Here is a 16596-nt window from a genome sequence, read left to right as displayed (position 1 = left end):
AAATAATGCTGTCCCACTGCTGTTGAAATTGGGACAGCGATCTGCCCACATTTTGCAGCTCTGGGGCTGGAACAGGCAAGGAAGTGGAAAGGTCTTTAGAAGTGGCCAGGGAGAGAGTCAGTCTTAGGAGTCTGAGATTGCTGGGTGGGTCCCAAGATATTTGGGACAGTGGGTATTGCAGCACATGTAGGACAATAACGAGGCTGGCACAAGGCAGAGCTGCCCAGAGCACACACATCTGTGAGAGACAGCAGCGTTCAGGAATAGGCATATCTTGCAAGTCAAAGCAAGTGCTGGGATACACAAGTGCTGCTGGGATAGAGCAACCTGATCTGTTAGTAAGTGCTATCAAATGCTGGCTGAACAGGTGTCCTTCTCTGTCTGGCAGCTGCTCTTACTGTGGATAAGAAAGGCAAGCAGGTCCAAGGTCCAAGTAAGGCACAGTAGGGAAAATCTCAAAAATGAAAGGCAAGCAAAGAGTAGAGCTATGCAAATATACAATATCCTCACCCTTTTGGACACTGAGGTTCAGTAATGTCCTCACACTCTTCTTCAACCCAGCTTGCCTCTCCTTAAAATAAATGAGTGCAATTTAAGACAGTACATTCTTATTGATAAATGCAAGTTTTTTCATTTTTTTGGATGCTTTTAAAATTATATTATGTCCTTGCCCCATTCATACAAATATGGGTACATATAAGAGAGTGTAGGAATTTTTTGAGGATATTTACCTTTACAAACAGAATGATAATTGACACAGCAATCTTTATTTTCCACACAGTCATCTGAACAGGAACAATGATATTCTGATCGCCTCTTCTCTCCACACCTGAATTTATTGCAGATCCATATATGGGCTAAAAAACAGACAAGAGAGAAGGACAGCACAATAATTGATACCAGTGTAAGTGCAGAATTACTAAACTGAGTGGTAAGTTCTGTCTCAAATGTGTACTCACTGAAAAATAGTCCTGAGGTATCTCAAGCATGCAAAATATTGCAAGCTTGGCACTTTGGAAAATAGAAACACCCATGGCTAAATAATCCAAGTGCATAGCCATCTGAATACAATTACGCAGCATATGGTTATAAATATCACAGATCAGGAGAAGTCAACAGAAAGAATCCTTTTTACAGAGCTCCTTAAATATGGTAATTTATGCGGGTTTAATCTGGTAGATGCATACTATAAAGAAGCTCCCAAACAACTCCCCCAGAAAAACCCCAAACTTGAGCCTGAATTTAGAATGCCTAGAAAACACTGAGCAGCAGTAACTGCTTCTGACTTACACTGAAGTCACAATGGATTTTACCAGTCACTATCAAGCACTCCAGCTTCTTTCAGCACCTCTTAGGCATCGGCATAACTCCACTACTGTTTGAGACTATATACATAAGCTCACAGGAAGACCTACTGACTTCAGCTTCATTGCTGTTTGTAGTAGAGATTCCCCCCCCCCCCCCCCCAATCATATTGATTTTTCTGAATGGGATATTCCACTACATCGTATCATTTGAAGATTATCATTCTGTTATCAGTTGTAAACACAAGTAGATCGTTTGCAGTCAATGAGGATTAACATGAATGAATTTACCAACTGAGAGAATACTTAAGTGAAGGTCTTAGACACGGAAGCCAAATCTAAATGTTTGAGTAGAGGACAGTCAGTATGTGATCTTCATACGTGACAATTAGAAATCCCTAAGAGCATTCTCAGGAAGTTAATCTCACTTTCAGGAATACTGAACATCAGTAACTCCACCAATGCCAGTAGATCTTTACTTCTGAGAGAGAGAAAAGAATCTATTATGGTTCTAGTTACATGATACTATTTGGAAATTAGAATTTGATTCTCCACTGATGTTAAGGCTAATTAATTTTAAAAAAAACCCACAACCAAACACCAAGCAATGAATTCCCATTCTTATTGCTAATACAGACTCTCCAGTTTATTTTAAAGGATGCTTTAAACTGAGGGAGAATGGTGTAATGAAACAAAGTGGAGAGTAAATCCCATGCACCTATCCTATAAGCAAAAAGCTTTATGCAATTTCGAGGACCTTTCAATAATAGTCAGTTGAAGCAGGGATCTGAGCTCAGTTTAATCATTTGGTTTTAAAAGTCCACATTGGAATTTTTAATTTCAGGGTGAGACTACATCGATAAATTGTACAAATACATGTAAAGAGGAGGGAGAGAAAAATAGTTAACTTAAAAGAATGCTGCATATGAGACATTAAGGCAAAACTAAATTAGAGAAAACAGTCAAATTCTGTTCTTAGTGTTACTACCCGCACTAACATCTTTCCCTGAAAAATTTCTCCGCGGTACTTTTCACATCTTTGCCTATCTGACCTTTGCTTTCTGGTAAATCATGAGAACTGCTTCTCACTTTGCAATCATTCTCCACCAGTGCAATCTGTTTTGTCATCCTGCCTTGTCCTGAAGGCCAGCACATGACCCTTGCTTCACACTCAAGCTGGGAAGTAACAGGGCAGGAGGCCTGAGTAGCTGGGTAGGGAGAGACGGCAGCTTTCTACAGAGCTGCTCTGTCCTTCCCCTTTTTCACATGGGTGATGACAGAAAGATACAATATGCAGAATGCACTCCTATTCCTGGCTTGCCTGAGAACATGGGAGGCGATGCACGTCACTGTTCTCTCACCCCCAGACAGAGAACAAAAGGCTGGCTGAGACTGAGTTGCAGTTGTTCTTTCTCTTTCCAAGGGGGAGGGCAGCAGCACAGTCCCTTGTACCCTCTCTCCCCACAGGAGCTATGCAAAAGCCAGCTTATGGGCTATGTCAGCTCCTATGTAATCCAGCTGGGTGAAATACAAGCTTTGTTTGTGTACAACAGCAGCTGCACCAGAGCCCTGATGTTTCCACAGGAGTTCCCAGTACTGCCATCACCGCTGCAACTCCACTCGTGGTTGCAACGGAGGGAGCACAAAGAGGGGGAGACCACTGGCATCAGAACCACCCTGCTGCGCAGCAGCCAATCTCTTCCACTCGCAGTCCATCTGAAAGAAGTCAGGGGTTACGGCCACCTGACCACAACAGTACTCACATACACAGAGCTGTCTCATGTCACAGAATAGGAGAGTTTGCCCCCACAGCTTTTTTCCATCCTTACCTGGTTGTATACATGTTTCCTGGTAATCTAAGCAGCAGTTTCCAAGCTTGACACAATCTCTATCACAACGGCAGCTTCCAAAGGTCCTTTCAAAGCAACGACCTTTGCAGGTTTTCACTGTAATATTGGATAGCGTTAGATGTCAGTGGCTGAGCCCAAATCAGTCAACATGTAAAAGAAATTAATAAGGTCAGTGTGTGGAATGACACAGCTGGTCATTCCACAACTTGCAGGATGGCTGCAAAAACAGTGACAGCCAAAGGAAAAGGAAAGTCTGGATCCAACTAAATGTTTAATTTTCTCTTAGTGAACAAAAATATTTTTTCGTCATATTGAACAAAGGGTTCTGTTCTGTTTTAGCAGGAACATGGTGTTTCATTATCGGCAGAAACAAGGGAAACAAGAGACTACAATTCTAGTTGTGACTGTCCCTGCCCTTCTGTATCACCAGAAGACACGAGTACAGTCATTCAGAATATGGAAGAGGAGGAAATCTGAACCTAGGTTTTCAATAAGGGAGCCCTGAACAGGGAAACATTTTTGCAGAGAACACTGATTTTCATTTTCACATCTGACAGTGTTCCACTTTCTATAAATAATTAAACATTAATTAGAATCTAGACTGCATTGGCTATGCTTGCAACTCTCCCATGTTCGTGCCCTGTTTGAATAACTGTCTTCATACAAATCAGAGGAACTGAAGCCCCAGTTCCACATCCTGCTGTACCATGGTTAAGGTACTATCTCAAGACACAGGAAGGGCTGTTCCAAACTGACACAGCAGATACAAACTTGAGTGTACTGCTCACTAGCTTAATTTTTGTTCAGTTTTAATGTAAAAAAAGACATAGCATTCTTCCACTAGACTGGGGTTGCCTGGAGGAAAAAAAAAAAAAGAAACTGGTGATGTGAAGCATTAACAACACTTCAGTAGCTGGTCAGTCTGTTTCATCCTGTTCAATCACCAGAAGGGAATGAGGTGAATCCTTCATTCATTTGGTTCGTCTTCTCAACAATCTTGAGGTATGTGATATTAGGAAAATGAGATAATAAGCCAATATGGCAAAGCTGTAATAAAATGAGAAAAAACCAAACAGATTCTAGTGGGAAATTAATAATCTGAATTTTGGTTAAAAATAATTGCAGGACTGTTTGTTAAACAGATCAGCTTTGAAATTATTCTAGATAGTTGTTCCCAAATTGAAGTTTGATTTCTTAAAATATCTTTCGTAACCTTCTACCTGAAAAAACTTCACCATTGAAAAACCCACATATTTTTCAGGACAGAAAACAGCCGGAGGAATTCCACAAGGAACATTTTCAGACTACAATTCTAACCAGTAAAAAAAAAAACCAAAAAACAAACAACTTTTTCCCCCCCATAATTGACTGGAAAAAATGAAAAACAAATGTTCCAGGACAACATGAAACAGAAATTGTTGGGTTTTTTTTTTTAATAGTGAACTGAGAAAAGCCAGCCATGTGACATCACCACAGTGACAGTTGGGATACATGGAAGCTGCCAGACCAGACACTGAGTGCCAGGATCAGTTTACCTCTCAAGTGAGTACACATAACTACTGAGTACACCTGAGGTTTATTTCCCGGTATTTTCATTCCCCTTTAACTGAAACTATTTCAAGCAATGCATCCAGTCCTCTTCCTGCAGCAAGAAAGGGTGGCATTCTGATAATATCAAAGTTAATTTACAAAAAGGAAAGGAAAAAAAAGGAATTGCTTGGAAATATTACTAAATAAAAGGCATATTAGTTACCATCTTTTGAACAGCTAGGCTTCAGGCCAAATATACATCCTAGGATTGTCGTTAACATGCAGACACAGAGTACCTGTGGGACAGGAAGGAAAAGAAAGTAATCTTAGATGACCACTGAATGGTTTTGAAAGCCCTCGTTTTCTCTCTAATGCTATACGATTGTACTGAAATTGATAAATATGCAGATTATGAGGCTGATTTCACTGCTTTCACAAGCAGTTTTCACTCACAGAAGTAGTTACATTGTTTGCAGCTAATTACTGGTGCATGAACATGAATATTCTCAAGACTGGGCCTGTGTATTTCATTTCTTATGAAGTTATTTAATGTAGACATGATGATATACTTCTTTCTCACAAATAAAAAATTAAGATATTTATGGTTACATATATATCAATTTTATAGAAAACTTTTTTTTGCTCCTCCTCTTCCTTCCTCCTAGGTTTTCCACCCAAGAAGGTGAAATGAAGTTTTGCCGTTGACCACAGACTACAAACAGAAGGCATGGCCCTTAAGTGATACCTATAATTTTCTTAGGCAGGAAAACCTTTTCCCACTTCCTAGTATCTAGTTCATACTAGATGTTGGTCCATACCACGGTAAGCAACTGTGGGATGTCACATTAGACTGACCACAGTGTCTTACACTGAGCAGAAGCTATGGCCATGTTTATTTTGGATTCTGAATGTATTAAAGTTATCAAACAAGCACCATATTGTTTTTGACCAGCGTTTTAGGATAAGATCTAATGCCTACTCAAATAAAGGGAAAGATTCCTTCTAACCTCATTAAGTATTGGATTTGTTTCCTAAACTCTTTAGGAAAAGTGTGTATATATTATCATTGCATATACAGTAATTAAAGAGTCCAGGAAAGTGAACAATGCACTTATGATGGCTATTCTATTCAAGTGTAGAATGCAATAAGGTAGCTTGCCAAAAATCATGAAAGAGAAGGCACTTTAATAATGCAGACTTTCTTATTCAGAAGAATTTGGGGAGGTATGGGTAGGAGAGAATGTACATGTCACATTTCCAGTCATTGTTTTCTCAGGGAAAAATTACTTTCAAGCAATACTTCAATAACTTTATGTACATGCCTACACAAAGGCTCTCCCTTTTTCTCTCCTCCCCATCAGCAAAAGCTGCTGAGTCAGTCTTTTCAGCATGATGCCTGAGTCATTTTGTTATGTGGCAAAAACTCATCCCATTTTAATACACCTAATTATTTCTCAAGCTTATTTCTTTAAAGACTGTGAACACTTGAGTAAATAAAAACTATTTGTGTTGTTTTTAAACAAATATACAGTTCACTATTAACTGCTTCGTGAAGAAAATGGTATAAAGACAGTAAGAAAGCAATTTCTGGAATGTGTAGTATTGAAATTCAGATAGTATTCTGGATTTGTGAAGTGCAAGTTATCATAAACCATATTAATCAGTATCAAAAATATTACATATATAGCATTCATTAAAAAAGGGAATTATAGACTGGACCTAATGAAACTTTGGTCTAGAATTCTGATCCAGGCAAGTCTGGAATCTTAGATTATTCAACGCAATGTCTAGCAGAGTACTTTGAGTTCAAATCTATCTTTGAATTGACAGGGAAAGAAGGAAAATAATAAAATAATGAGGAAAAGAAACCTGGCATTATCAATGCACCCAGATACACTACAACTGATAGAAAGGTGCAAGTCTCCATTAACCTAGCCGTCAAGAATGAACACAACTGCAGAGCTTGACACTTGCCTTTTTTTTAAAACAGCATACAGATTACATGTACACACATGTGCAGTATCAACATTTTCTGTTAAGTCAGTATCAACAGTATTATCTTCCATCTAAGTTGTTCTGGACCTTTGAAAACTTCCATATGAAATATCACCTAGATAAGAGCACGTGCACAGCTAGGTCAGTAGCACATCAGATGCAAGATGTCAAAGCCCAGCAAAAATCAGTGGAGAGAGCAAACCCTGTTATTGTCCTTTTGACTTATATATTATTTGGAAATTACAAATTGATTCATTTGTTTTTAAAAAGCCAACTTGAGAACATTTTATTTCAGGGTGACAATATATTGCTTCTCTACTCCCACCAGGTCCTGCTACTAAGATCAGAGAGTACATCCTCTGATGCGTAACCACAAACATGCTTTAAAACAAACAAAACCCACACCTATTCTATCTGCAAGAGCTTTATTACCGTATCTTCAAATAGCTACATGGCCTATGGGACTTATGCCACCTAAGGCATCCTTGTAACAAAAACACATTCCAGTGCCACTAAATGGACTATTAATATTTCCTTATGGAGCTTCAGTGTAGGTAACGCATGTTTAAAAACAAGGAATTTAATTGTGACACCAAATTAACGTGAAAATAAAATCTAAATAAAACCCACTCCAAAGCGGTAGTATTATAATACTTCCCAACCAAAACTGGTAAATCCTCGCTAAAGTTCTCACAAATAATTCCTGAGACTTTGGCACCAAATGTTACAGAAATCAGTTCTGTATTGTATTCCAGATATTCAGTTTTACACTTCCATGAACATAATTAATTCCAACAAGCAAAAACATGAAAGGATTATGTTCACTGAGGCATATGAATGTTCTTTTGGGTACAAAATGGTAACACTACTTGATGCAATAGTGCAGTTTGTGTCTCCTGCAAGCAATACTCTGGAAACCTCATAGCATCACAAACCACAGCATACTACAAATGCTCTCTGTATTGCTACTACAAATCAGTTCTGCTCTCAAATTTCTTATATATACACAAGGGAAAGCATGGTCCAGGTCCTTATCTGGTATACTATGTCCATCTATAATAAATTAAGACCTGGGAACTTCTATTGACTCATTACATTCAAGCCTTTGCTTTCTTAACATTACTCTGACTAACTTAAATTTTAGCCTTAAAAATATTTTACTGCAAAATACTAAAGTTCCACACCCCCCCCCTTTTTTTTCTTTCAACGCTTAATAAAGAACCTTCACAAGAATGGTAAGCTTAGAGGTAAAGCATTTGACAATGTTCTGGGACAGCTAACTCTAATCTAGTGGACTATGCCATGTAATTGCAGCTTAGTGTTTAAGGCTTTGAATCAAAGCTTTATCTTGAGCCTGAATGACTTCAGTCACGTGGATATTATCCACACAAATGGCACAAATGTTCAGCTGGAACAATGTGGAGCAACTAATACCAGCCAACAGCAGCAGTAGTCCTGACTAGGCACAGCAAGAGGTGTTACACTAGCAGTTGACCTATCGTCAGTGGAAAGGCTCTAAGATTATCAGCTCTGCAGATGATGAGGAATATTCAAGCTAGCTTTAAAGGTTGCCCAGGTACAGAAAGTCATCTCACTGCTGCAGCCCAAATGTGAACTAATTTACTTTGCTTCTTGCTATATGGGACCTTGCTGCAGCAGGTAGGTTACTAATATTACCTGAACTATTTTGCATACAGGTAGCTCAGGTTTGGGATGCTGCAGTCTGCTGTGTAAAGATATATATTTTTTAAATCTACATAAAGACAAGTAGCTGCACATGTAGTTTAAGGTTTACTATCAAGAACCTTGTTAGAACCCTGCAGCATCCTGCTGCAAGCACCAGACTCAAATCTCTAGCTACTACCACGCTGTCAAGCTAACGCCTGCGTTCAAGTTTTAGACTGTCTTTTTAAAAAAAAGGAGAAAGTCTTACCTGTTCTCTCCCCCCCCCCCCCATTCTTCCCCTCAAAAGAGAAAGGAAGAATTGAGAAAAAAGGTGCAATTAAGAAAGAATATGGGAATCCAACATTTAGTAGGAAGGCAAATAAAATTAAAGAACCTGGCCTTGTTATACATAAAAGTAGCACATGAACTTTTTATGGCCTGTAACTTGAGAGATTGCTAGGACAAAATGTCAGATTTGGTTTTAATATAATATCTGAGAACAGCTGTTAAACCAACACCGTAACAACTCAGAGAAGAAAGTGTCCTTTTTTTGTTTTAAAAATATTTTTTAGAAAGTTTGTTTTGGAATCAAAAAACATTGTCATCTAGGGATGAATCTCTGTTCCATCACTGCTTCCTTTACGTGGGAGGAAGCAATAAAAGCTTTGCTTTGTAAACATTATAGTGGTTGAGAATAGGTGGTTGAGTGTCTGGAAAACTGCAATCCCAAAAACATTTCAAAAGCCTTTTATTTTGAGCTGGGCAGATGGAAATATGATAACATGGTTAGAGAGCAGGACCATTTCCGTCACTCATCTCTAGAACTGCAGCTGAAGAGAATTTCTCAGCAGTGATTTCAGGGAGCTGGTGGAAGGGCCACAGAGCCAGCAAGCATGCAGGGTGCAGACACCGGATCCCAAAGAGATCAGTCAGCTGTACAGGTCTTAGTGACACACAAAGAAATCTCTCACCAGCCTTAGCTACTGTCATCTTTCCTTTGCGATCATATTTTACTCTTCCTTTACACAGTCAATGCTACTGTCCCTTTCTCTTCACTCTTCCCTAGCTTTGTTCATCTCTCCTACTCCCCCTCTACTCTTCTATTCTGCATTTTCTTTGGCAAAGAATGCATTGCTATTTTGTTTTAAGAAACTTAACTGAATTAAGTTTCTTTCTGTGTTGATCTTCCTCACTCTTTGCCTACCATGTACTCAGTTGCTTTCCACCTTCCTTTCTTCATCCCTGGTGTTCCATGGCCAACAAAACTTGTCACTCCAAGGTTTAAGGCACATCCATTAACAAATATGCAATTAACAAAGCAGCAATGCAAGGCAGTGGTTTTGTATTCTAATATCCACGATGACTCTTGCAGTTGTGTCATGTCTGTCCGTGAAGGGAGAACATCTAGGCTGGGTCTGTAATGCCATTATTACAAAAACCCATGGAATTTTCCAAAACTACTGGGATCTGTGAAGGGCATACTATTTTTTCACTGTTTTGTGCACCCAGAATAGATGACTAGCGATGTGGACCTTAACACTGAAATATCTTTGAGAAAGAATTTCATCTGCAAAAGTGTAAAGAACATGGTAATAAGTAATGAATTTCAAGTAAGAACAGAGTCACCTTCTGTCTTTAAAGGGCATTGTTAAAAATGCAGAAAGCATACAGTACAGAATAAAAAAAACAAACAACTTATCCACACTTGCCAGGGGTAGGGGAACACTTGCTCATGCTTATAAAAGTTATTTTTAAAACAGGGATAATGCCCCCAACAGCTCAGGTTTATTCAAAAGCAGGGGATACTTAATAAAGTTTATTAAGCTGAAAGGAGGTGGACACTTCACTCACACCAGCAAAGCTACATAGCTAAATAAATCACCTAAAAAAAGGAGTTATCAGTACTGAAACAAATGCACCACCTCCTTCTTGCACCACTCATCTCTTCTTTCCACATTCGTAAATACTTTTATGCTCTTCAAAGGCTTGCTTCTGTTAATCCACATTCCACACCTAGAGCCAGTGAGGAAGAGGAGAGCCACTGAGGCTCTCAAGTCCTGGTTGTCCTGAAACACTGAGGGTGACTGAATTATCCTGAAGTCAGTGGATGGAAAAGCTAGAGCTTACACCCAAAACCTTTTCAGAGCTAAAAAGAAGATTTACTCTAAAAATGTACAGGGATTATTGTTTTTCTTCTCAAACCAGCACACAGAAGGTCTACTCTCACTGTTTCTATTGAATGTTCTCAAGACTCTTATTACATACTGTTGCAACCTAAGGTCATTGAAAGGACAAGAATGTTTTAAAGGTAGCTCGAGCCACTGTGAGATATTATAAAAAGCCTTCACGGAGCTTACCAAAGAGTGATAACTGTTCATTCATTAGGGAATTATCAGCAGAAGACACTATGGTACTATAGCTCTCTAAATATCTTCCAAAACTATTCAAGCATCTGGCTTTTAACAGGAAAGTGACAAAAAGATAGAACAGAGTTAGCATCTGTCAGCTAGGATCCAAAATATTTTTATTTGTTGCTTGTCCAACTGTATAGGTACATATTCTCCTGAAAGACATTAACCCATGAGCTTTTATCAAAGCACACGCATTTCACTGTTGGCTGTTTTGGTTTTCAATGCATTTTTCACCATGGGAGAATTTAGAGAGAAACTAAAGTACAACTATACACTAGCCAAAAAGAAGAAGAAATAAAACTTCTGGTTAAATTCCCAGAAAAGAGATAGCAGCTGACACTGCTATTCAATCAGCAGTTAGGTTTTCGTAAAAACCTAAGGATAAACAGGCCTGAAAATTTATCTTGATTTATGAGAAAAAAGTAAATATTGTACTTTCAAACACAATTCTTTTATTTAGCACAGCAGACTATGAACACAGAACAAAGACCACCACGTGCCATCTGCTTTAGTGGCAACCACATATACATAGAAAGAAAAGAAACTGTCAGTATTATGCCAGCTCAAAACTGTTTTCCAAACAAGCTGCACTTGACCCATGAATAAAAACAAAACTGGAGAAGAAAATATGGCCTTGAGCCACCTTCATGTTCCTCCTATTCCAAAAATCCCTTTTCAAGAACAAAGCTAAAGCTGTTACAACTCTCATGACTACTATAAATCAAAACAAGAACAGCGTAAAGAGGGGGCTGCTTCTACTGGGTACTGACAATACTACCGAACATACCAGGTAAATCCATATTCACCTCCATTTTTCCGCAGCAGATGCTGTTACTACTGCCACCATGACAGCAACATTAGGGTGAGTAGGAAGACACAGTGACCTTTAAGAGGAAGTGAAGAAATCCTGTGAAACACTGTAAGAATGTAAGGAGTGTCAAAAACTGCAGATCCACAAAGGGGTACAGGAAGACAACAGAGCAAGTAAGGTTTCAAAGCTATTTGCTATGGGTCTTTACTAAGCATGCTGATATCAATTACAGGCACACCTTTAGTCCTGACCCCTTTGGCCATTTTCCCAAAACGAAGGCCAGGGCTGACAAAGAGGCCATTATTTACCTCTGCACCCTTTGAATATAGCCCCTCAAAAAAACAAAAGGCAGACTTTCAAATTTTGATGCTTCACAACATGGAAACATTGTATTTCAGACAGACCTCAAGACCTGTCCCACTTGATCATGCCAGAGATTAAAAAGCACAATGGAAGATAAATGGCTGGGTTTCATTACTGACTTTTGTATAAGCAGCTATAACAATATTATACTTTTTGTTATTCTATGATCAATACACAAACAGAAAACCTTTAACACAAACTTGTGCTCAAATACTATCACATATTAAAAGGCATTTATATAGGTTGATTTGCCTATATGCCTTTACACAACAGAAGGACAAAAGTTCACGCTTACCCAAGTTTCTCCAGTAATACAAATATTTAATCTTTTCTCATTACTTCCCTTTTCTCTTTAGCTAACATTCACTCAGTGTTGAACAGTTAAACAATAGCCTATTTGCCAAAAGTCTTTAGTTATATTTTTCCTTTGCCCTCCACCACATTCCATTTACAATATAATCCACTGATGTCTTATAAGTACCCTTAAAGGAAACTTTATACAGCTGACCCGTGCAACACCTGTGCAGAAAAGGAAAGTATTTTTATGTTGTGCAGAAAGTATATTTTCAAAATACCATTCTAATATTGATCATTTTAAAATAGCTTCTCTGAAATTCATATATACTACTGTTTCATTCCAACAAGATACTGCTACAGTGCAGCATATTGCCAAATTCTGTCAGACAGAACATTCCTTAAGACAAATGTTTATCCACTGCCCATAGGGTACAGTCACAGTGATGTTTGCCAGTATATTAATTTCTAATACTGGCTCCAAGGTGAGAAACTTTTCAAATCTTTCATGTTTTTCAAAGCCTTTAATTTGCTCTACTCCTCCTTTCAGCTGAAAGCAACAGAAATGTAGCTTACAGGGCAAGTCAAATCAGAACAATTCACTCCTTGTGTAATTCTACTGATGTTAGTGAAAGAACGCCAAGGAAAAGTTTTGAAGAGCAGGAGTTGGAAGGAAGCCTTTCATAATTTTTATATCTTTGGCCTTGCCTGAAATCTAGAAGTTTTAGCACAGTAACTAAGTTTTTCTGAATTCAAGTTAATAATTATCTCTACAGAAAGTCTATCAATTATTAATGTGTTCCTTATTATTTTAGTATCTGAGAGCTTTGCAGAATGACATGAAGGTGGTGTTCAGACAAAGAACACACGCCCCCCTCCCAGGAGTCTGGCTGCCCGTGCTTGGGGCTGGTTCTGTGATACTTTCAGCTGTTGAGAACACTGTTTGGGAAACCTCAACCAGCCTTGAAGACAGCTCATCCACAAAAAGCTGGAAGATGCCTCAGCAGAGTCTCCCCCACCTTGTTTTGGCAGCTGCATATAGCCATCTCTTGCCTCTGTCCCCTGCCTGAGCTGTGTTACAGCCACGCTGCAGTCACGTCCCCCAGCAGTCTCCCCCACCTTGCTTTGGCAGCTGCATATAACCATCTCTGGCCTCTGTCCCCTGCCTGAGCTGTGCTACAGCCACACTGCAGTCATGTCCATCCTGATCAAATACCCTATGGATCCAGACCCTGACTCAAACTCACAGACTTGACTTCCTTCCTTGATTTTGGACTTGCCTCATCACTGTATACTCCTCTGGCATTCTAGACTATTGCCTGAATCTGGTTAGCATCCCCAAGCCTGCTTTGCTCACCTTGCTCAGGTATGGCAAGACTGTTCCTTGTCAGTGAGGTCACTATCCATGTCTGCCTTATTGTTGCATCTGGACACAGGTTTACCTTCTCTTTCATCATGACCTGCCCTCATGTAGTGCCTGACAGGTAGACAAAGACTATTACTGCAAAATTAAAGAAAGGTAATGAAAACCCTAAGGCGTAGATTGAGTCAGAGCTCTGAATGCTTAGGCAGGAAGTCTGAGCACACATTACACTAATCACAGCCCCAGTCACTCATTTGTTTTGCCTGAATGGACCAAATGGCTGATCCTAGCACACTACAGCATAATCCATCAGTAGATAGTCTACACTCAAAACTCCTAGGCATAACGTGGATGTTTTCAGGCAGGCAACCAGCCAGTGGTGTTGACAGAAACACACAAGTCACACAGCTGGGTGTACTTCGGCCTGTACGAAGCTTTGCACTCCAGCGGGAGTCCAGGAAGCCAGAAGCATTCACACACTGCACTCTGAGGGGCGACCGAAACCTCCCAGATGGTTTAAATCCTCCAGCTCAGCTACATAAGAGAGTATCTTGCAGACTGTCCTGAACTCCACACTGTTTTGTCTATGCTGAAAGCAATACCTAAACTACCCAGCTTAAAGTGAGTTGAAGTATGCTTAGCAAAGTTACAATCACATCTTTGACTGTGGCATAGCCACACCCAAAGTCAACCTAGTTTGTCAATAAAATTTAAAATGAGTTCCGAGTACAATTATAAGCAAAGGTGGTCCCTTCTCTCCCTTGATGAAGATTTTTAGATAAGTGGAATTTGTTGTTGTTGTTGGGGGGGGGGGGGGTGTTTGCGGTTTTTTTGTTTGTTTCTTGTGTTTCTTTTTGGGTTTTTTTAAGTATAGACAAAGCCTCAATTCCTGCAAGTATTTCTGTGGATAATAATTTTTATTTCATATCAGTTTCTATCATCTAGGATAGGATATGCTAACTAGCTCTGTGAAGTAAAGTGCAAGTAAAGCAAGAATACAGATTAACCCTGGAAAACCTTCAGAGTTAAAATGGCTAAATATTTCTTAGCTTTTTACTGTATGAGAGGAAGATTATGATTTTTGTCTTCAATACCCAGCATGAAGGTACCCACTTGGAGAAGAGTAAATAAATCATGGGTTTATAGCTCCCTGTTTTGCAAAGTCTTCCTTGAAAAATGAGTTGACTGAAGAGAAACATTAAAAGTTATATTGATCTTAAAATTCACCAAAACCCAAATTTTCTTTTGATGGATTAAATTGGATAACAGTGTACATTGGATAACAGTGTACAAATACATTGTATGTATTTATAGTTACAATTGTATTGGAATTAGACACATTTAAGCAATATCAACAGCAACTGCAATAAAAAAAATCTTTTGTCAAACCAGTTTTTACTGTGTCTTCAGAACTCAAATAAGCCACCATTGGAGCTGGAGAGCTGTAATGTTGATGGAAGAGAGGCAAGGCACTTACTGTAAAACACCCTTGTTTCCAAATATTGGACTAGAGTTTCCTACAAAAATATTGGAGATTGGCCAGGAACTGCTTCAGTATTTCTGAACCAAAAGCACTTCAAAGTCTATTTAAACTATGGTCATCCTGTCACTGTCATTTTTTACTTCATATTTCACCAAAGGATGTTTTATGCTAAAAAAAAAATAAATTGCCTAACAGTCAGCCACTTTAATATTACTGTTAAGTTGTGTGGAGCTTCTTGGAACACAAAAGTCCCATCTAAGCTTAATCCAGCACTCTCACAGGAGCAAGTAATTTTAGCAAGGATTACTTTTCCTTACTGAAAAAGGAAAAAAAAGCAAGGCACATAAAGCCAAACAGTACAAAAAAGGCTGAAATGGAATGATTTGCTGAGGGCCAAAAAATATTAGAGGAAAGACTAAACGTGGCACCCAGTTCTCCCAACCTCAGGCACAGAGTACAGTGTCCTTGAATCCAGTGCTTAAGAACTGACTGACACCCATAAAAATACCCACACTGAAGTTGGCTGAAGTCAATAACCATGTTCCAAATCACAAGGTCTGGACACAAACGCTTTGCTGTCATTGTCGTTCCTTTCCTCACATGAATTACATTAATTTCCGAGCCTGTATGATGAGCACAAAGGGCAAATCTGTGAGCTTGGAACCAGCTTTCTATGCAGTCCTTCCCCTCGCAATCAAGACCACATTGCAGCAATACAGCAGCAACAGCAGAAGGCAGAGGAATTCATCCAGTGATTACACCCCTCAGGAGCCCAAACCCAAGAGCGGAACAAGCTTTTGAAGGGTCTGGGCCAACACATTGCTTCGACAAGCCCAACTCATTTCCCACCTGCTCTCTCACTAATTGCTCCCTATCTTTCCTTTCTCAAACGGCAGATGTAGGAGAGAAAGTAAGAGTAAGTTGGCAAGTATAATAAAATAATTAAATAGGTATTTTGCATCTTTTCTGGAAAAAGAATATAGACATGCGTTATTCCAAAAAAGTACTAACCTATACAAAGGTTTGGGCATCCTCAAGCACACTTAGGAGGAAAACCATCAGCATTAAAACAACCAAACCAGACACCTACATAAAAAAAGGTTCTTTCCACACCTTCATCTCTGTGGGGGAAGAAAAAAACAAACCAAACAAAAAACCAAACAAACCTACAGCAGTCTCCAAAATCCTGATGCAGCACACCCATTTTTCCCTATACGAGCAGAAAGTCAGCAACTATGGGTTTTTTTGGAAAAAAGTGGTGAAACTTTCAGAACTCTTACCTAAAATATCTTGATAGCCAACAGATCTCTCTGCTGTAGTTAGATTCCCTCCTGACTGCAGCAATGGCAGATACTAATTGACAAGAGATACTATCCCTTGGACCGAGACTGTCTCACTTATTTATGATTTGTGGAGGTTTATGATTCAGATCTTACATACGAAACTTAATATAGAGACCAATGGACAACTGGAAACAGATCTATAGAATCATAAGGCTAGAAGGGACCTCAAGAGGTTTTTAGTCCA

General features: G+C 39.1%; 1 protein-coding gene across 2 annotated transcripts in view; it reads right to left on the bottom strand.

Moving 5' to 3' along the window:
• ENPP1 (ectonucleotide pyrophosphatase/phosphodiesterase 1) overlaps positions 1–16596 on the bottom strand; it is an 86137-nt gene that overhangs the window by 48440 nt on the left and 21101 nt on the right. For both annotated transcript variants that reach the window (XM_072855874.1, XM_072855873.1), the window contains exons 2-5: positions 4908–4980; positions 3134–3250; positions 732–857; positions 511–571 (exon numbers count right to left, since the gene is read on the bottom strand). In XM_072855874.1, coding sequence (XP_072711975.1) covers positions 511–571; positions 732–857; positions 3134–3250; positions 4908–4980 — 377 coding nt within the window. The remainder of the gene's footprint in view (positions 1–510; positions 572–731; positions 858–3133; positions 3251–4907; positions 4981–16596) is intronic.

The sequence above is a fragment of the Ciconia boyciana genome, chromosome 3 (genome assembly GCF_034638445.1).
Source record: "Ciconia boyciana chromosome 3, ASM3463844v1, whole genome shotgun sequence".
NCBI classification, from domain to species: Eukaryota; Metazoa; Chordata; class Aves; order Ciconiiformes; family Ciconiidae; genus Ciconia; species Ciconia boyciana.
This window is presented reverse-complemented; position numbering and strand designations above follow the sequence as displayed.